Raw genomic sequence first — 20,228 nt, forward strand, 5'->3', positions numbered from 1 at the left:
AGACGGCACCCGCGGGGGCGCGGCGCCGCTAGCGGCGGCTGATCGTGTGATAGGTCTTTCCGCTGGCGCTATCTTTCTCGGCGGCTTTGTATTTTGCTGCTGCTGCTGCTTCGCAATGTTTGCAAGCTGCTTTGCCTCCCGTTGTGTGAAAGCGTTCATCTTCAGACCTCTGCGGCTGGGCTTGAGCAGGCACTGCAGGTTTCGGCTAGTGCATCGGCCACAGGGCCATGCCTTGTCACATTTTGTTTTCGACGTCGCGCAAGAAAGACATGCGATTGGTGTCCGAGTCAAGCCAGTGATTGGGACGTCTTGATGCTTTTGGCCGTGCACCACGCCGTGGCGTGTCAAAAGATCGCTGCATGCAACACAACAGTCAGCTTCCCGCATTCAGAGTGTGCGACGCTCCCTTTGCTTCTCAAAAACCAGATAAAGGGAGATAAGGCTCCTTACCGGCGGCTAAATGACATGTGGCACTGAGTGCATTCGTAAGGTTTCACCTCGGTGTCTGTAGATACAATCAGAAAATAATCATCCTCATTGAGCATGCAGAGGGCCTTACGCGTCAGGATATGCCTCACTAGATGCTCGTCCCGGGAGAACGATCGACCGCAATAAGTACAAAATATAGGCATTTTGATGTATCTTTGCGTCGATTGGAGGGCTAAGGGACGAATGAACGCGGCCAAGAGGTGTCAAGTTCTATCGATGTTCTTCGACACTCTGTGGGGTGACTCGCTGGGGGGGAAGCGTGGTTGGGTGGAGGAATAGAAGAGGGTTATCTTCAAGATGCTACTGTCGCATTTCAAAGATGTGATTTCAGTAGTGGACACAAAGTCAATACCTGAGGGTATTTATCATTAACACTTAAAATTTATTCGAAACAGCATACCAGGTGCTGAATCAAAATTAAAGCTCGGACCGTTCGGCCTCTCCGTACCGTCGGTGGCTGGTGTATCGAAGTTTGGGATTGGGAATATGGGCTACGCGACAAGGTGAACCGTTGAATTTGTCTCGGGCCGAATAGTGCGTGCCTACGATGGATCCCATGTTTGGGCCCGATAATCAATTCGATGCGGCCTTTCCTGGTGGGCATGCGACGGTCAATCCAAAGGCTGATTGCAACCCTGTGCGAAGTTGTAGCACGTGATTGATTTGAGGGAGCCAATGAATCCCCGAGTCGGTTTTACTTTCAGCTGGCAGGAAGCATTCCTTCCTTTCTCAGACATAGACTTTGCCACAGTCTTGCGGAATTGGCTTCTTCAGCTCACACCGCCAGGAATGAAACCGAGACCGTACAAAATGGAGTTAGTCTGCTTCATGGATCGCTGTGACTGTATGGTCCCGCAGATTGGAATCCTTCCTTCTGTAATGGACCCTCTAAGCCGCCTGAATATTCACACCAATTGGAGGATCCCACCTTCCAGCCATCTGGTGCAGAGCGGCTTTTGCGTCATTCTTGCGTTGGCGAAAACCGACTACGCGGTGACGCCACATTAGCTTTCCGTAGCAGAAACAGCTTGGCGTTCCGTACATGTTCTGGATAGGATTTTGAGGGGACAAGAATGGTAAGTTAAATTCCATAGTGCGTACCGAAGCTGGATAATGCACGCCTTAGCATATGGCCATGGACTAACGAGCTGTATGGTTTCCGCAACCAAGAAACTCAATCAGAGATCCGATTTGAAAAGACTAGTGGCAGGATTGTCTAGATTATCCAAGATACGGGAACAGCAGCTGCCAGTCGAACGCAGCATGGCCAGGCCATTCCAAAGCCCCATGGAGATGCAAGGTCACGGGTTTAGTATACCACATTCGACCATACACCTAAAAGCTCAAGCTTTGAGAAAAGCCTGAATCTAGTCTTTTACAATGTTTCATCGCTTTATGAAAACGATATAGGGCTAGAGATGGTTTAATCACTTAAACCTAGGAGCCTAAACAACATAGTACGCATGCGCTACCTGTACATTCTATAACTCAGACTAAGTTTAAGTCAGGATTACCTATCATATGATTAGCAGAATCATACTGATGTCTTCAGAGCATCATAAAGCACTTTCCAACCACATGAAAGTAATTCTTAAAAGTGGAGCCTTTTTATCCGGGGATTGAATCATACCCATCAACCCTTACAAGATAGAACATAAACGGTTTAAATGCTCGTCTAGATCCTTGGTGGAAAGGTAGCCCGGCTACAGTGCACTGGATCTCGATAAACTAAAAAACCCTGATAATATAGAAAGGATTCGCATCTTAGACGAAAATCCTTGGAAATTATCAAACGACGGAAGAAAACCATTCCTTACGTGGAGCACATCGTTACTCGATTGTTCGACGGCCGAGGAGTAGGCCCACAATAGATTTCCGAAATCTGTTCTTCTAATCCATATACGGTGTTAGAAGCTCAACGAGTGTATTGACATCCACCCGAGTTGAGGGTGTGGGATCGTCCTAGTCGCCATTGTGAGCGTCTCTTTTAAACAAATAAGTATCGAGTGGAACTAGCGTGCAAGAGGGCAGCATGCTAGTACAAGTAAGCTGATGACTTGAAACGATATGGAGTTTGATTTCGGCCGTTACTCAATTAGGAAGGTCTCCGGACTTCCTTTCTGTGTCTTGAAGTAGTAAGTGCCTGCTCACACGTTTTCCCTTGGCTAAATCATAACTCGGAGCCGTACCATGTTTTGGAACCGTACTACTTATCGAATGGTCTGCTGCGGTTTTGATGCAAAAACAGTTCATCTGGGGGGGTCAAGGGCCTCTGAACCGATGTCACGCAAACTATCATTAGTAAGCCTTTAAAATCCCTGCTGCGTAGCACACGTCTTCAACGACCCAAGCGCTCACATGCAAAGGCTTCGTCCATTTCCTTATAGCTGCGTCAATTTCAACCTCATGATTGGATAATAAACCAGCCGTGGGACGTTCACGTATTTCTTTAATTTTGGAATCAATACCTAGAAGAGAAAAAGCTCAACTATACGCCTGCTGTTATAAACACATTTCCGATGAAGACGGCATTTTGGTTAGAATATCAAGATGAAGACTAAGTGGACTTGCTCCCGCACTTTCTACGCTCTTGAGATAGAATATCTACGAGAGGTGCAGCGTAGCATGCAACGGCAATTTCTCATGTCTAGATCCCGCCTGTTATAAAGCATTCTATCAGCTTTCTGTGGGTTCAATGATCCACAGTTCACACGTGAAAGCCTCCTTTCCAGCATGGCCAACCTGCAAGCGTACGATAGTCTCCAAGAACAAATTATCCGCGCGGCGCAGCTCTTGGCAGAGAGAAGTGAGTTTGGTACAACAGGCACGGACATTGTGATGGAATAGTGGCTGAATATTGATACCAAAGAGTGTCCGCCTATATAATCCACCACTTCTAGGTCGGTAAGAGAGGCATGAGAAGGCATGATCTCGAAGATCAGAAGCTTTCATCTGCATAGAAAAGAACACAGCCAACGCACACCCTATATCCTGTCCACTGTCAATCTCCAATTCTACTTTCTCAAGGATTTTCTTTTTACTGTCAAGCTGAGGCGTTTTGCGAGCTTTTGCACCAGCGACTTCATCGAGGTGATCGGACGACGTCATCTACCTAGGATGCGGGGTAGAGCGCTCCTCCGAAGTGACCTTTCCCCATACGGGCTTACTGGGAAAGAATATTGGAGCATTGGAGGCCAAGATCGAGGTTGAGTAGACCCTATAATCAGTGAGCTCGAATGTCTTCAAACGGTGCGCGCAGCACGTACAGTGTTTTGGTTTCCGCTGCAGCATCGAACAGAAGCGTCGTTTCCACACATACTGCTTGGGTTGAGAACGTCGACTAGTTTGACTATTGCGGCCGCATTTGTGAGTAAAAGTCGAAGTCTTCTCAGAGAAGGGGGAACTTACGCAGATCTGCAGTGACGCCAGAGCACGATCCGCCGAGAATAGGACCCACAACAAGGCCGAGAAGACCACCTGCAGAAGATTGGCTAGAATCATTGCAACAGGATACGACTTGTTCGGAGTTGCATTGGCTCTGAATGTCACCGATGGTCTTGCTATTGGTGTTTGGAGCGAACGTATTGGGCGAGATATTTGTGTTCTGGGAGGGCCCAACGTTGTTGTTGACTGGAGAGGTGCCTGGTGGAAATTGCTGTTTTGCGGGAACAGTGTTGAATGGATTGCCTGGAGCGGCTGGCTGAGAATTTTGGACCTGGGATGGCGCGCCTGGGGGTCCCCCCAGAAATGAACCAAATGGGTTTCCGCCGCCCAATTGTCGTACTTCCAAGTCAGCACCAGGAGCTGGAGCGGCAAACGCCCCCATCATCAAGGACAGGGCAATCAAAATGCGGGAAGTAGCCTTCATTGTGGTCGCCGAAGATTTCGTGTGTTGATGGATGGGCTGCAAGATGGGAGGAGTTGAATTCCTTGGTGTTTGTTCATTGAGATGGAGAGGACCAGGCGGTTTTATATATCCACGAATTGCCTTGTCTTCAATGAGTAACACGACGGATGAGAAGCTTTCCTTGGGTTCCTGTGGTGTCGGAATTTTGCCTAAAAAGGGCATTCAGATACTGCTCATTCTCAGTCCTGGTTGTTACATAGAGCATCATGTACTAGCCACCCGGCAGAGTAACCTTTGTCCTGAGAAATGACCTGACGAATGCTGGGAACGTCGATTTTCGGAGATTTTCTTAGAAATGTTAGATCGTCGGGATGTTTCCGGAAGGAGGTCTTTTCATCCCTTTCATTCTCCGCCCTCGACATTCCGATAGAGTCGAATTATGGACTGATCACTTACCGGAATAACGCTCATCTTTACTAGCATCACACCTTGAAAGTCCGCGTCTTCCGACCAAGATGGATGCGGCTCCTATCATGTAGTTGAAGATCTATTTTCAATCGAATCATTCATCATTGAGTGACCGTAGCGCCTACAGGATAGAAACCGCGGATGCAAAAGGACAAAAGAAGTCTCATATGCATTCGAAACAATCTCAAGCGTTTTCACTAATCGTGCGGACCAACCCTGGCTTTTGACATACATACTGCATCCGTAGAGTCTTTGAAGAGTAGGAGAAAGTGCTGCGCGTTGTATTAAGTTCAGGTGGAAAAGAACTACACAAGGTCAGGTAAATATTCCCAGCTTCAAATTGATCCTCGTTTCACCTAGAATTCAAACCGATGCGTTAGTGGTTGCGAATACTGAACCGAACTTTCAGAAAGGGATTACCGCTGATATCGCCCTTCCAGCTACTATAACGTTGGAGGTAGAGATTGACAATAGAGACAACTTGGGTGAGGGCTGCAGCGCCGTTGTCAACTTGTATTACATGAAAGACGAAAATGGCGGTAGATGTATTTCTACTATAGGGTCTTTTTGATTTGTAGTTTGAAAAAGCTTCTTGAGACGCATGAACGCACGTTTTCTTATCCCGCATTCCCGCGGGAGGCGCTCATGCGCGCATGTATCCGGGTAGCAGATCTCGGCATTTTCCTGGGCCTCTAGTGCTACCGACCAGAGGTTCCACACGTGCGCGCATGCGCGCACATGCGCGCACATGCGCGCACGTGTGTAGAATGTATCACATGCCACCAACGAACTCTATTTGCATATGCGCGCATATACAGAGTTAGAATGCCATCTACACTTTCTACTTTCACATCCACCCTCTTCTTTCTCTTTTCTTCTTAGTTGTCCTTTTCGCTCATTTACGGTTAGCTATTTTCTTACATCCACCTAACCATCGAGCTGGAGGTATAATCACGGATCATTCTCCACATCCATCATCTCCTGACCCCCCCCCCCCCCCCCCCTCGTCATCTCTCTCCATTCCCGCGCTCCTACACTTACCCCTCATCCGATCCCCTCTCCTCCCCCAATTTCCCCTTTACTAATCCCATCCCCAAAAAAGCGGCCAATTCTACGGCATCGCCGCCGCCATTGGCAAGATCGGCGCCTTCGTGGGCACGTGGGTGTTCCCTGTGATCCAGGACAACGCGCCGACGCCGACGCGCAAGGGCCAGGATCCGTTCTGGGTCGCGTCGGCGCTGGCCATCTTCGCCGGCGTCGTCGCGCTCTTTTTCTTGCCCGACGTCGGCCAAGACACCATTGACGAGGAGGACGTGCGCTTCCGCGAGTACCTGCAGCAGAATGGGTTTGATACGAGTTTGATGGGGTTGAAGGATGCGAGGGAGGGGGAGGAGGTCGAGAGTGGTAGTGAGGCGGTGAAGACGTAGTTAGAGGATGGGGAAGTGAGGGGGTTGCTGGGGGTAGTTGGGCGTGGGTGGTGTAGTTTTATGTACACGCCTGTTGTGGTAGACGTTGCTGAAATGGAAAAGTTGGACGAGAGACTGTTTGACTATCTACATTCTCAATTTACCCCCTTCTAGCAATGTATAAAAACTCTATTCAGGTATTAGAGCAAAAGTGGAAACCATCACTCACCAACAGTAACGCAGGCAAACGAACCACGGTCATATTCCATCCCATCTTCAGTTCATCCAACAATCATTCCTCCACCTCTTTCACCAAAAATCCGCCAACCATCCACTCCACCCCACACCCAAAACATCCCCTCAGATATTAAACCTCCACCTCACATCATCATCCCCCGTAACCTGCTCCCCCCTCTCCGCCACCACATCCTGCGGATCCGCCCCCTCCACCCCACCCAACGGTCTCTCCGCCTCCCTCCTCCGATTCTCCCTCGCCAACACCCACCACAACACAGAAACAACAACCACATTCGCCACCATATACCCAAGCGCAAACGCATGCCCCAACACATACCGCGGCGCCGTCGCCGGCCTGTACAACTGCGTCCCCAGCACCGCCCCCAGATTCCCGACACTAATCTGCAGCGCGCACGCCGTCGCGCGCTTCGTCTGGCCCGCGACATTCATCGCCGGCCACGCCAGCGCCAGCGCCGTGGCGGGGTATATCCCTGCCGCCGCGAAGAACGTGCCCACATACGACACGCCGGGGCGGGCGACGGGGTCGGCGTTGCCGAGGAGGATGGCGTAGCCGACGACGCCGCAGGTGCTGGAGGCGAGTATGAAGGGGGCGCGGGCGTGCAGGCGCTCGGAGGCGTACGCGACGGCGACGGTGAGGATGGTGGCGAGGGCGTAGGGCGGGACGGAGAGGAGCTGGGCGCGGGCGGCGGTGTAGCCGAGGGATTTGATGATGGAGGGGAGGAAGAGGGAGAGGGTGTAGAGGGGCAGCGAGAGCGTGTGGAAGGCTAGCCCGTACAGCCAGCATTTCGGGTCGCGCAGGCAGCGGGCGACGGCGGCCCAGGAGAAGGGTTCCGCCGCGGTGGCGTCGGAGTCGGTGGTCAGGCGGGCGGAGAGGTAGGTGCGTTCTTTGGGGGTGAGGAAGGGCGCGGTGGACGGGTAGTTGGCGATGAAGAGGTAGGCGAAGAGCGAGATGACGACCGTGAGGAGCCCTTCGATGATGAAGATCCAGCGCCAGCCGTTGAGGCCGCCGACGCCTTTCATTTTGCCGATGCCCTGGGGGTGGCGTTAGTGGAGGGTTGAGACGTTTGGCTTGTCTTGATGTTGGATGGTGGAATGCGCGATGTGGGGAGATGGAGGAGTGAGAAGGAAGGGACTCACATATGCCAGGATTCCGCCAAATGCGCCGGCCAAACTCGCTGCGCTGAAGAATAGCGCTACGCGGTACACTCTCTCATGACGCTTGTACCACATGGACAGATAGAAGACAACGCCTGGAAAGAGACCGCTTTCGGCAACGCCGAGGAAGAAGCGCACTGCGAAGAAGCCGGACAAATTCTGCGTGATGCCCATGAGGGTGGACACGATTCCCCAGAGTAGAGTGAGCGTCGGAAGCCAGATTTTAGGAGTCGTGCGCTTGAGGATGATGTTGCAGGGAATCTGTTCGTTTCGAGAAAGTTATTAGCACCCCGCTTCCTAAGAATAGTGATGTCGTAATGCTATGTCGCTGTAACTACAGGAAGACGGCATGATTGGCAGGTGTACTAACTTCGAACAATACGTAGCCGATGAAGTACAGCGTAAGAGATGTCAGGTATTGGTTTCCGGCTGTAAAGTATTAGCGCATTGTCCCATTCATCTGAACACGATGGCGACTCGGGACTCACTCATTCCAAGATCTTCTGTAAGTCCTTCCAAACGTGCGTTGGCAACTTTTCGGACCGTTAGCTTTCGAGCTACTCTCAGGTGGATCCGTCATCCCAAGTTACTGACCATTGCTCCGGTCCAAGAAAGAAAGCAAATAGAGAACCACAAGCCCAGGAAGCAGTTTGATATCCAGCTTTCTCAACAGCGCCTTCTCATTGATGCTGCTCGCCTCTAATTCGACGTCGGAATCTACTGGTGAGGAGGTAGCGTCACCTTCAGGCCTCTGCTCGACCTTCTTTTCATTCTCGGGTGCTGAGTCTGCCATGTTGTTCTTACACTGCAAGCAACAAGCTGTGGTTGTAGTGCCGTGGTAGGCACAAGGACGGTCGAGTCAGAACAACACAGAGAGTGCGCAGGAAAGAGATGGATGTCGTCGAAACGAGGATTAAAGACAGCGACTGGCGGCGGGTCCAGCCCTTTTTCCAACCGAGCAGGTTCTCAAGCCGAGGGTGAGCGCGGGCTTGGAGCGATGACGAGACTACTGTGCGAAATGACAGCAGCGGCGAGCCAGCCGGAGGGAATGTGCAAAAGGATGGAAGCAGCTACGTCCGGAGAAGAAGTGTACTACTTATTTGCGGGCGACGATAACGTGCTTGCTGGGCGGACGGTCCTATCCATCCAATAGGGAAGGACGAAATTCCATAAGATCGACTAAACCCCACACACCATGACGACTCGACGGAGGCAGGAGAAGCCGGAGAAAGGTCGAAAAAGGGTGGATTGGATGGAGTAAGAGAAAAGTGAAGAAGATGGCAGCCAAATTGCTGGGCGCAACGGGCACCCCGGCCGCTCGGCCTGACATCAGAAGCGGGATGAATAGTCTCATCGTAAGAAGAGCCAAGTGATTCGGCAGCGAATGTCTTGTCAGTGCTTGACAAACCCCAGCCATTGGCGGGGCGGGCTGGCAGAAAAAGTTGCGGGGTTGGTGCGCACTGCCGTCGGCGGCTTGAGATGAGGTGATTCTGGATCGGCATTGCGAGCATGCTGGGCCTTGACGCTTTACCTGTTTCGGCACCTTCCCCAAAGCGAATCAACCTTGTGGTAACTACAACTACCGATGCTCGCGACCAGTGTGCTTGAGCCGCTCATCGACCTGGGTCTCGTACCTGACTGCGCCCGGCACAATCGAACTAATTATCCCCGTGCCGCTTTCTCGTCGAATCACGCCCAGAATATTACACTTGGTGCGTCAGATATGGCAAACGATCGTCGTGATTCGTACATGCGATTCTCTCGAAATGCCGATGGAGAAATCCGGAAGAAATTTTCCGCTCATATTTGCAGATTTTCGGCCGCTTCGTGATACACACCGAATACTTTCAGAACAATGGCAGCTCTCGAGTGATTTGCGGCAGACTCACCAGTTCCTTAGAAACAAAGATATTACCAACCAGTGAAAAGCTCACACATTGAAAAGGCGGGATGAGGGCAACGATTCGATGACACGCGGGGTGTAGACGATGGTCAGCGGAAGAATTGGGGGAGTAATGGTGTCCAATCAAATTCAGCGACTTTGATGCCTCGATCCGTGAGCCCTGTCTTCAAAATTACAACGATAGTCATTGAAGCCCGACTGATCATGGTATCTTCATGTTGTATTGTGCATATCTGAGATCATTCCTTCTAAGTGGTGCACTTTAGCTCGGTTACTACTATCGCCGTTCTTGCAAAAGTCTGGCGTTGTTCTTGTGTTGGCCATGGCTTCTAAAGTACTGCAGCCTAAGTGCAACAGGAATACGCTCACCTACACAATGGGTGCCGAAAGATCTAAGCCATCGTAACTAATTTCTATCAGCATCTAAGCTCCACTTGCGTGGATAGTTGAAGCTACCATCTGGACGTAGATGTATATTTAGTAATTCAATATCCACGTCCAGATGGTAGCTTCAACTACCCACGCACTATGTGGAGCCTCATGCCCTGTATGGTAAACCACAACCAGACTACACTCTCATAGAGCGAAGGGAGTACCAGGGACTATGCAGCGGTCCGTTTTTCTGATTAATAAGTCATTGACAACATAGTTCGCTAGCAAGTGCGCCGGTCCCATTGTTCGCTAGAGAGGGCGCCCCAAAATATTGCGGCCGCCAAATATATAGGCTGCGACTTCCCCAACGCAATTACCGAAGACAACTTGAAGTCACCTTGAAGCCAACTAGGTCTTTTCAACCCCTTCTCGCCATGTTCGCGACATTTCTACAGCAAACAGACTCCAAGTCTGAGAGATCACAAAGCCTAGAACTAGCCTGTAAGTGATTCAGTATACTTTAAGTGAGGCTCAAGCTAATTTTCTATAGCGACTCAGAACGAATCTAGACCCGAATTGCCTATTTTCATCGACACGCCTGACTCAATTGATCAACCCCAACAACACTCAGAGCCACACTACTTCTACCAAATCGTCACTCTATGGGTCCTCGCCTTTATCGGCATCGCGGTCGCATGTCTCGTTTTAATATTCCAGCGCGAGGATGATGGGAAGCTTAGAATTAATTCACACAGTGGACAATTAGTGAAAGCGTTGGCTTTCTCATACGTTGATGTTGCATCATCCTTGTTGATCCAGTTCTATCTACAAACAGTTGGAAGTCCTCAGTGGATCGGTTTGGCAACATTGTTCGTGGCCTCAATTTCAGCCGGCATGTTCTTCATCACTATGTTTGAGAGCTTTAGGCTCATCCATTCGTAGGAATAAAACCATTTCTCCTATTCTATCTGCTTCTACAGCTACTAGAGCATGGCGTTAATCGAAACACCCTTACTTTGAAGACCGCGCCGACTCGTAGACCCTGCTTGACGTCGTATGTAAGAAGTTAAAAGAACTTCGAGAATACGATAATATAATGTCCCGCACCGCCTCTGATACTGTTGAACCCATAATGGATTTACCCTCTAAGGGGCTCGCGACTAGCAGAAACTTTGTACAATCAGACATGAGACGAAGCCCAAATAGGCCTTCTATTCTGGGTAAATACTACGTGCGGCTCTTCGCACTTCACCAAATACCATATTATCGAGGTAAAGAGGGAGCCTTTGGTTTACGACGACTAATCAGAACCAATGAATACTTTGAAATCGGCTTACTTACTACTGCAACGAAGTCGGGGGATTTGGAGATACTGTCTAGATGCCCTGTTGAAATATTAGTTAGGAATTGATGTCTACGTGAACTTTTCAAGTGCCAGTCTCCTATCGCAAACCGATCTTGGCATGTATGACGTGGTGCAGAAATATTTCACACTTCAAGTAAGTTACGTGAATTAAATATTTTCTTCAGCTGACATATCTTCCGCATGCACACTCTGCTCTGCTTTGATGTCGAGTGTGTCCGATCCATGCATCCGAGCAGCTGGGCCTGGGAGGTGACGGAGATAGTAGTTCGGAGACGGAGCAGGAGCAGGAGCAATGACTGTCATGTAGTCACAGTCGGCAAGCCATGCGGCATGTGTAACGGGGGCCGATACACTAGACCTTTGTGTGGGTCCGCCTGTGACTGCTCAAGAAACAAGCTTGCAGGCACTATCGACAGTGGATCAAGCTCGTAGGGGCTCTTATATATAATTTGCATGGATGGAGCGTGAGCCGCGTCTAATGCTGATGATTGCTTAGGCTATCAAGTAAATCAATCATCAATGCGCAAGGATCCGAGCCGGAAGCAGGATGAGGTTGGTAAGGACCAAGCCAAAAGAGGATGCAAAAAGGATGGCCGACGCCCATAAAGAATTGGTTTGAGCAGACTTCTAGACTTTATAGAAGCAGAAGGCGTGGTAGAAGCCTGCGTGAAATGACGTTAGTATGGAAAAGGCGGTTGTTTCTTTAATATGTGTGGAGTCTTACTTGCGGCTTCCATTTCCTCATCACTGATCAGTAGCGGACCACGATCTCTGCCTCTAACACCCATGCGCTCGCTCAAGGGCCCGAGGATTGGGTCGCCGTTCTCTTCGTCCCAGACCTCATTGAATGGCTTCCGATATTGTAATTCCAAATTGTAGTCTTCCGCAAGGCTGGCACAAGACTATCAGCGTGTGGCAAATTTACCAAAGAATGGCTGTACTTACGCTCGGAAAGCTTCCCACGGCACAACATACTCCGGTACTGACTCCACGGCTTCTTCGAGGAAGTAGAAATACTTCCAGCCGAAAGGAGGCCTGAACACACCATCTGCAGGTGTCTTTCCAGGAAACTTGACGCGGTATATGCTGTTTCCCCATTCGACCGACTCATCTTTAGCTTCGCCTTCCTCCTTCTCTGATGAAGCTGCTTCCTCCTTCGGCTCTTCCGCAGGCTTCTCCGGGTCCCAGTCGTCATCGCTGGCATATGCAGGCGAACCGGAGCCATCAGCAGCCTTCCCCTTCCCATTCTTTTTGTGGATCTCCTCTACCTTAGCTGAGAGGATGTCTGAATTGGGGATGACTCCGAGGAATCGTCCTCCCTTCTTCAAGGAGCCGGCGACGTTTCGGAGCATTCCGCGAGCCTTCTGTTCGCTTTCGAAAGCATAATGCATGCAGAACATCATCGTGACAACATCAAAACCGCCACCTCCAAATCGACCGGCACCGCCACTGTCAGGCCCAACGTGTGGGTCGATTCCGACCTCGCGAATGATGGGGATATCGCCAAGCCATTCGCCATAGCCGTCTTTCGCAAAGAACTCGGCATGGAAAACGTGCTGTGGCCGGCCACGATATGGCTTCCTCTTCATCTGTTCGTAGCGACCTCTTGCCTGGTCGATGGAGACGTCCGCAGGGTCAATGCCAACGTACAGATCAACACGACGAGGTGCTGACTGCCACTTCTGCAAATCTCCGCCCTTGCCGCACCCAATGTCCAGCACAAGAATGTTCTCCCCGTATCTTGATTCTCCTAGGGACTCGTCGCCTGGCGAGAACTTCTGGATCACACACGACTTCACCCAGTTGTTGAAGCTCCGAAGGCCCTTGATCTTGCTGTCTGTCTTGCGCCATTCGCGTCCACGCTCCGGTACTGCGTTGTAGTGCTGTTTCACAACATCGCCCACTCCCCTGGCGGCGGCAGCGGCTTGCCTTTCCCTTTCAAGTTCCCGCTCGCGCTCTTCTTGACGACGACGGGCTGCCTCACGCTCGGCCTGGCTGATGCGCGCAGCGCCGCCCGGACGCTTCAGTTGGCGCGGCGGGGAGCGCGAGGGTGAGCGTGTGGGACTGGGGTCTCTTGCATTTGAGCGATGTCTGTCGGAACCGGGAGGGGGTCTTCGGTCGCGGTTCGTACGGGCCGAGGCGCCGGGACGTTTGCGCGGAGGTGACCTGGACCTGGAACGGGAGCGACCGCGTTTCTGGCTGCTTGAGGGGAAGCCTCGTTCTTGGGGCATGGTGGCGGGGCTGCTCGTGTGCTCGACTGAGGGCGTGGATTGGCTAAATTTGTGGCCTGCAGCGGTGGAAAAGTTGCAGTAGAAATTTTGAGCCCCGAAAACGAGACTGCGGGCGGCCAGATGGTGGCCAATAGTTGGATGTGACCGAACAATGGAGTTTGACAGATAAGTCGGCGCTTTAAGGAAGCTGCGTGCGACTCTTGAGCTGTTCCTTCCGCACCGGGACTGTGACGCCAAACGCCGAAGAAGCGCCGCCGAGCTGCGACAACGAGCTTCCATCAACACGCCGCCACAACCCAGAGCTCCGTCACCACCAACCACCCTCGCCATCTACCTTCCAACCGCCCCGTCCCTATCTCCCTCCCCCAGTCCCCCACCTCCGGTCGTCGTTCACCATGGGGGAGCCACAGTACGCCAAGAACCCCGACCTTCAGCTGTCGCAACACATCTTCCACATCACGAACCCGTACTCGTCCAAGGCCACCCAGGACTCCTCGCTGAAGATCCTCCAAGATGCCATCAAGGAACACAAGATGGCGCCTCTCTACCGCCACCTGGCGCATCCTTCGGAGGGTATCTTGAACGCTCCTGGTGAAGGCTCCACTCAGCAGCCGGTTCGCCCGAGGAGAGCGTCATCCAGCATAGGAAGCTTGCTCGCCCCCACCAAGCAGCCGGCATTGAACGTCACTCTACCTTGGGATGAGAAGCTTTACGAGGAGCTGAAGGCGGACAATGAGAAGGAACTGGAAGCTATACAGAAGGAGGAGGAGGAGGCGGTTGAGAAGGCTGGTGAGACTGAGATTCAGACGGCACGAGGCAAGAGGGCAGAGTTCTGGACGCGCGTCGGAGACAAGGTTTGCTCACAGCTTCGCACCTCCATGTGAATTCTCTAACTGTAGTCTGCAATTAGGACAAGGCGATTGCTGCGTACGAAGCTGTCTTCGAGAACACGGGCATCCTCGGTACGAAGATCGATATTGTCCTTGCCATCATTCGCGTCGGCCTCTTCTTCGGCGACAAGGTCCTTGTCAAGACATCGGTGGAGCGCGCGACTACGCTGGTTGAGAGCGGTGGTGACTGGGACCGCCGCAACCGCCTCAAGGCCTACTCAGGTCTGCACTACCTCACCATCCGCAGCTACAACCAGGCTGCGCCGCTGCTTCTTGACAGTCTTTCCACATTCACAAGCTACGAGCTCTGCAGCTACTCCAACCTCGTCATATACGCCGTGCTCGCTGGTTCTGTCTCCCTCAAGCGTGTGGACTTCAAGTCCAAGGTCGTCGATGCGCCGGAGATCAAGGCGATTCTCGGTGAGGGCGAGGAGAAGCTTTCCGCGTTGACGGGCGCCATCTCCTCGGGCCCTGCTGCTGGTGACGAGGAGATGCCCGAAGCCAAGGCAACCTCAAGCACTCCCGGACAAGCTGCGGTCAACCTCACTACATTGGGCCAGACGAACCCGGATACGGAGGCGCAGATCGACTTTAGCCCGCTAGCAAACCTCGTAAACAGCCTGTACCAGGGCAACTACCGCAGCTTCTTCCTTGCTTTGGCTGCCGTCGAGGAGAACTTCCTCAGCAAGGATCGCTACCTGTACGAGCACCGCGGCTGGTTCGTCCGTGAGATGCGCCTGCGCGGTTACCAGCAGCTCCTCCAGAGCTACAGGGTTGTTGGTCTCCAGAGCATGGCCAACGACTTCGGAGTTTCGGTGGATTTCCTCGACAAGTGAGTCAATCCGGCCCGACGAAAGAAAAATCACTGACACGTCTCAACAGGGACCTCTCCAAGTTCATTGCGGCAGACCGCGTGCCGTGCACCGTCGATCGTGTCCGCGGCATAATCGAGACGAATCGACCGGATGACAAGAACAAGCAGTACAATGACGTGGTCAAGCAAGGTGACCAGCTGATCACGAAGCTTCAGAAGTACGGACAGACGGTGAGACTCCGGGGAAGCGAACGGGGTTGAGCAATAGTGTTGGGGCTATGATGGAGCTAGCTGAAAATTTGTAATGGGTGAAAGACATTCGCAAGTGCACCAAGCATAAAGCCTCAAAAGATAGAGTAATGCTTATCGCGAATTTCCGCTTTGATACGACGCACAGGTCGCACAAATGTTGCACCTGCCAATAGCTGCGGCATCGGCCATGGCGGGAAGGGAGGAGCCGTTCCGCGGACGCACTCTTAAATACTCCGCGTCGTCGCCACGATCTTGAGCTCTGCTCCGCTCCTCCCTCTCGCGCTGCCCGCCCAAGCTCTGCCGCGCCGCCGCCGGTTCCTTTCGCACCTTGATAAGCGATCCCGGCGATCTCGGACCCTGGACCTGAGATTGGCGACGTGCGTTGACCAACCGCCGCAAACTTAATTACATCAGGATCGCATTGCAGCACCCAGCGCGTCGCAAGTTGCACAGTATCACAAGGCCTCCCAAAGACAGCAGACACCCCACGCGTCAGGAGCGCGTCACCGCCATGACTGTGCGCCGGCTGACACTCGGGCGCGCCGTGAGGGCGTTCCAGTCATGCGAACGAGTCACCCCGGCGGCCCTGCCTTCGCCGATTTGCGGTAGGAAGCCGTCCTCCCCACGCGCCCGCAGCCTACCCCACTGCGCGAACCCCTCGTGTCCCTGCGCCGATGACGGCGACATGTGCTCCGTCACGGGCCAGCCCGTTTCCTTCCGTTCTACCAGAGCTGGATAAACTGTCCGCACACAGCCCAATGTGCTAAGTCGCATTTATAGCATCCACCGCCGCCTTCAGCCTCGGCGCCCAAACCCGCCTCTCGTCTTTCTCTCCGCATTTCCCCGCCGCCGCCCGCACCTTTTCCTCCACACAGACCCTCAAGATGAAGGCCCTCACAATCAACAACATCAACCCCCACGTGAAGGCGGCCAAGTATGCCGTGCGTGGCGAGCTCGCAGTCAAGAGCGAAGAGTACCGCGCTCGTCTAGCTAGGGGAGAGAAGGGCGACCTTCCTTTCGACACCATTATCCCGGCGAACATTGGTAACCCGCAGCAGCTGGACCAGAAGCCTCTCACCTTCTTCCGCCAGGTCGCAAGTCTGATAGAGAACCCTCTGCTGTTGGAGCATGAGGACGTGCTGAGGAACGGCCTGGGCTACAAGCAGGATGTCATCGACAGGGCGAGGAAGCTGCTGAAGGATGTCGGAAGCGTTGGCGCATACAGCCAGAGCCAGGGCTCACCGGCGGTTAGGGAGGAGGTTGCCAAGTATATTGAGAGTACGTTGTGTTGCATTGTGTGACGGAAAACGCGGTTCTGACACCACCAGGACGCGACGGATTCCCGGCCGACCCGGCGAACATCTTCCTCAGCGCCGGCGCCTCGTCCGGAGTGAACGCGCTTCTCCACATCATTTGCGAGAACGAGAAGTCTGGTGTCCTCGTCCCGATTCCCCAGTACCCTCTCTACACTGCCACACTTTCCGTTCTGAACGCGCAGGCTGTGCCGTACTACCTTGATGAGTCAACGCACTGGGGAACCAGCCTGGAAGACATCAAGGCCGGCTATGACAAGGCTGTCGCGGAGGGCATTGACGTGCGCGCGATCGTCGTCATCAACCCTGGCAACCCCACGGGAGCCAGCTTGAGCTCGGAGGATATCCACAGCGTTCTGAGGTTTGCGGCGGAGAAGAACTTGGTCGTGATGGCCGATGAGGTCTACCAGACGAACGTTTTCAGCGGCAAGTTTATTTCGTTCAAGAAGGCGCTGCGCGAATTGCAGCAGGAGGAGCCCGGCAAGTACGACGAGCTGGAGCTTGCGTCGTTGCACTCCATTTCCAAGGGTATGGTTGGTGAATGCGGCCACCGTGGTGGATACTACGAGATGGTTGGATTCGACCCGGAGGTCAAGGCCGAGATTTACAAGTTCGTCTCCATTCAGCTGTGCGCGCCTGTAATTGGTCAGTGCTTCGTCGAGATGATGGTCAACCCGCCCAAGGAGGGCGAGCCAAGTTATGCGTTGTACAAGGAAGAGCACGACGGCATCTACAAGAGCTACCACGAGCGCGCGATGGCGCTGTTCGAGGCCTTCAAGAAGATGGAGGGAGTGGAGTGTGCTTCTCCTGCCGTAAGCATTTTCCATTAAGCCTTGGAATTGCATAAGCTGACTATCCCCCAGGGCTCGATGTACCTATTCCCCACCATCACTCTCCCGGAGAAGGCGATCCAGCAGGCTGAGAAAGAAGGCCGCAAGCCCGACGAGTTCTACACTTTGCGCATGCTCGACGCGACGGGTGTCTGTACCGTGCCCGGCTCTGGCTTCGGTCAGAGGGACGGGACCTGGCACTTCCGCACCACTTTCCTTGCGCCAGGCACGGAGTGGATTGGCCGGATTGTGGAGTTCCACCGTAAATTCATGGACGAGTTCAGGTAAATGATGCCATCGGCGCAGCTATGACGACGACAATCGAAGAGAGACGAACGACAGAGACCGGGCATTGCGGGTGTACGATGGATGATCTAGCACTGGGCTTTGTACATTTGGAGTATACTCACTCAACTCACGTTGGGATTTGAAGAACCTTAGCAAACTTTATGCTTACTGAGCAGTAAGACTTTAAGGCTTTGAAACAATCGAGCTCGGCCGAAGTGACGTGTGATCAATCAGAGTGTGTCGGTTGCCTCCACCGATGCAGCCCGTCAGCACGCGACGCCTCGTCTACGCGTCCGCGCTGCGGGCCACGACAGCAGCGATGCGCCCTAAAAAGGAATGCGAGCACCGGCTGACTACTATATGAAGTTTAGTCAGGTTGATTCCCCGCAATTAGCTTGCGATGCCTGCTCTGCCCCTCGCGTGTTGGTGCGGCTCCCCTCATCAATCCCGACGCGAATCTCACCGCACAACTTCCAACACACTTGAGCCAATCCAGTGAGATCATAAGGCTGAAGATCACTAAAATTCCGCTCAAAAGTATCCTCACAATGAGGCTGATGCTTACCTCCGGAACGCGTCAGCCCCCAGTCTCAACCGGAGTCCGGATTTCCTCGTCTCTCGCATAGACATACTTTTGTCAGACATGACGTGGGCAATGGGGGACGCGTATGCTGTCTTGGGGTTACCTATATATGCAGGTCCGGTGCATGTCTCGTATCCTTCTTGCCCACCTGGTCTGCAAAGCTTCATTCTCTCCGTTGCTCTCGCCGCAAACCTCGCGCTAAACCTTACACCAACACCCTCAAAATGTTCAGCCAACTTGTCACGGCTGTGGCGTTCGTCGCCGCGCTCGCTACCCCAGCCACTGCTCAACCGGGACCATGGGGCACCGGCACCACCGCATGGTCTGGCGCGCCGTCCGACTGGACGACGAGGTCGGATTGGTCCTCGTGGACCAGCGCCAACTCTAACTGGGCGTCTGATTGGTCGTCGTGGACCAGCGCCTGGCCGACCAACTCCAACGGCGACTGGGATCCGTCCGTCTGGAGCACCAAGTCCAAGCCGTGGACGACGTGGACGTCGGGCGGGCCGTGGAGCACCGGCGGGCCCGGCTGGGGAGGACCCGGCGGCTGGGGCCCCGGCAGCGGAGCGGGCGGCTGGGGCGGCCGCGGCGGGCCCTTCGGCGGCGACCACCCGTGGGGTGGATGGAAGTCGGACGGCGACTGGACGTCGGGCGCCTGGACGAACTGGTGGGGCGGCTCTGCCTGCCCGGCCAGCACCTGGTCCGGCTGGACCAACGGGCCCTGGAGCACCAACGCGCCCTGGACGACCTGGTCCGGCTGCACCGTCTCTACCACTGCGAGCTCGACCTACACGACTACCCCCGCGACTGGCACTCCCTCCGTGGCTACCTCTTACGGCATCAAAGTCGCCGAGGCTACTGCTGCAGCCCAGTCTTCTGGCTCCGCTGCAGGCGCCAGCAGTACCGGCTCTAGCTCGTCCGGCAGCAGCTCGGGCTCGAGCAGTGCGGGCACTACCACGACAGTCGCCTTCGGCACGCTGGTGGCTACCGTCTTCGCTGCCATGCTGATGCTGTAAAGAGCGCACTTGAGCTTCCAAGTGCTCTCTTCTGAGCACGACACATACACATACACAACAAGCATTTGATATCCAGGATCTGGTGTTATGATGCGCGCAGATTGGCTGTTCTTCTCTTCTTTGTTGCCCTTTTATGTTCTCATGGGAAAATGAATCATGGCAAGCCTTATATCCCGGTCGCTGAAGGTTTAGCATGGGGCATTGCGGTTCGATTGACGACTCTCCTTTGCACATGTTCGGCTGTACTTAAGCATTAGTCTTGTCCGGCATAATTAACTCTAATCTGACCTCTCCTCCACTATTGTTGTGTGTTTGAGATATAATTCGGGATGAAGTGCCTTGACTTTTACCATTGTGGTTTAAAATGCAGTGCCAGAGTTGAGCCTTCTGCAGCTGGTCACAAGGGGTAGAGGTGCGGGGAGTATCCGGAGCAAAAAAGAGTGGTGCCAAATCCCGCGGCTCAAAGCTGGCACATGTCTACCCACGTGTGACAGAGCTGAAAGCTGATGCGTTCATTGGTAGGCAGGAACACCGCCCGCATCGCAAGCATACCTTTAGCATTCCTTTGACCTTCCGGCTATTTATGATGTGAACATGGCCAGCATGCGGCTTTTTGCCCAAAGTCATCACGCCTCATCGTGAATCATCTTGATTTTAAGTTGTTGCCTTATCGGCGTGCAGTTCGCCTATCTCCGGCCCCGCGGAAGCTGCATCGTCATCGACCTCCCCTCGCCCACACGCGCCGCT

At 53.4% G+C, this 20,228-nt stretch overlaps 5 protein-coding genes across 5 annotated transcripts; 3 read left to right on the top strand and 2 right to left on the bottom strand.

Annotated features, from left to right (window-relative positions):
- Window positions 1-5,606: 5,606 nt before the first annotated feature.
- LTHEOB_12702 (MFS phospholipid transporter) lies at window positions 5,607-6,231 on the top strand (the record flags this gene model as incomplete). The annotated part of the gene is made up of 2 exons (XM_035509599.1): window positions 5,607-5,623; window positions 5,907-6,231. 2 exons carry the CDS (start codon window positions 5,607-5,609, stop codon window positions 6,229-6,231), a joined length of 342 nt encoding a protein of 113 aa, XP_035363922.1.
- A 339-nt stretch (window positions 6,232-6,570) lies between these two features.
- LTHEOB_12703 (MFS transporter) lies at window positions 6,571-8,416 on the bottom strand (the record flags this gene model as incomplete). The annotated part of the gene is made up of 5 exons (XM_035509600.1): window positions 6,571-7,500; window positions 7,606-7,884; window positions 7,994-8,052; window positions 8,112-8,156; window positions 8,218-8,416. The coding sequence occupies 5 exons, from the start codon at window positions 8,414-8,416 to the stop codon at window positions 6,571-6,573; spliced, it is 1,512 nt and encodes a 503-aa protein (XP_035363923.1).
- Window positions 8,417-11,891: 3,475 nt separating this feature from the next.
- Window positions 11,892-13,495, bottom strand: LTHEOB_12704 (mRNA capping enzyme; the record flags this gene model as incomplete). Its single annotated transcript, XM_035509601.1, has 3 exons — window positions 11,892-11,926; window positions 11,989-12,155; window positions 12,210-13,495. 3 exons carry the CDS (start codon window positions 13,493-13,495, stop codon window positions 11,892-11,894), a joined length of 1,488 nt encoding a protein of 495 aa, XP_035363924.1.
- Window positions 13,496-13,890: 395 nt separating this feature from the next.
- On the top strand, window positions 13,891-17,882 carry LTHEOB_12705 (Alanine aminotransferase; the record flags this gene model as incomplete). Its single annotated transcript, XM_035509602.1, has 7 exons — window positions 13,891-14,349; window positions 14,406-15,217; window positions 15,268-15,430; window positions 15,948-16,170; window positions 16,232-16,729; window positions 16,780-17,576; window positions 17,628-17,882. The coding sequence occupies 7 exons, from the start codon at window positions 13,891-13,893 to the stop codon at window positions 17,880-17,882; spliced, it is 3,207 nt and encodes a 1,068-aa protein (XP_035363925.1).
- An 807-nt stretch (window positions 17,883-18,689) lies between these two features.
- Window positions 18,690-19,481, top strand: LTHEOB_12706 (Alanine transaminase; the record flags this gene model as incomplete). Its single annotated transcript, XM_035509603.1, has 1 exon — window positions 18,690-19,481. One exon carries the CDS (start codon window positions 18,690-18,692, stop codon window positions 19,479-19,481), a length of 792 nt encoding a protein of 263 aa, XP_035363926.1.
- Between the last annotated feature and the right edge of the window lie 747 nt (window positions 19,482-20,228).

This window comes from Lasiodiplodia theobromae, assembly GCF_012971845.1.
Source record: "Lasiodiplodia theobromae strain AM2As chromosome Unknown scaffold_71, whole genome shotgun sequence".
NCBI lineage: Eukaryota > Fungi > Ascomycota > Dothideomycetes > Botryosphaeriales > Botryosphaeriaceae > Lasiodiplodia > Lasiodiplodia theobromae.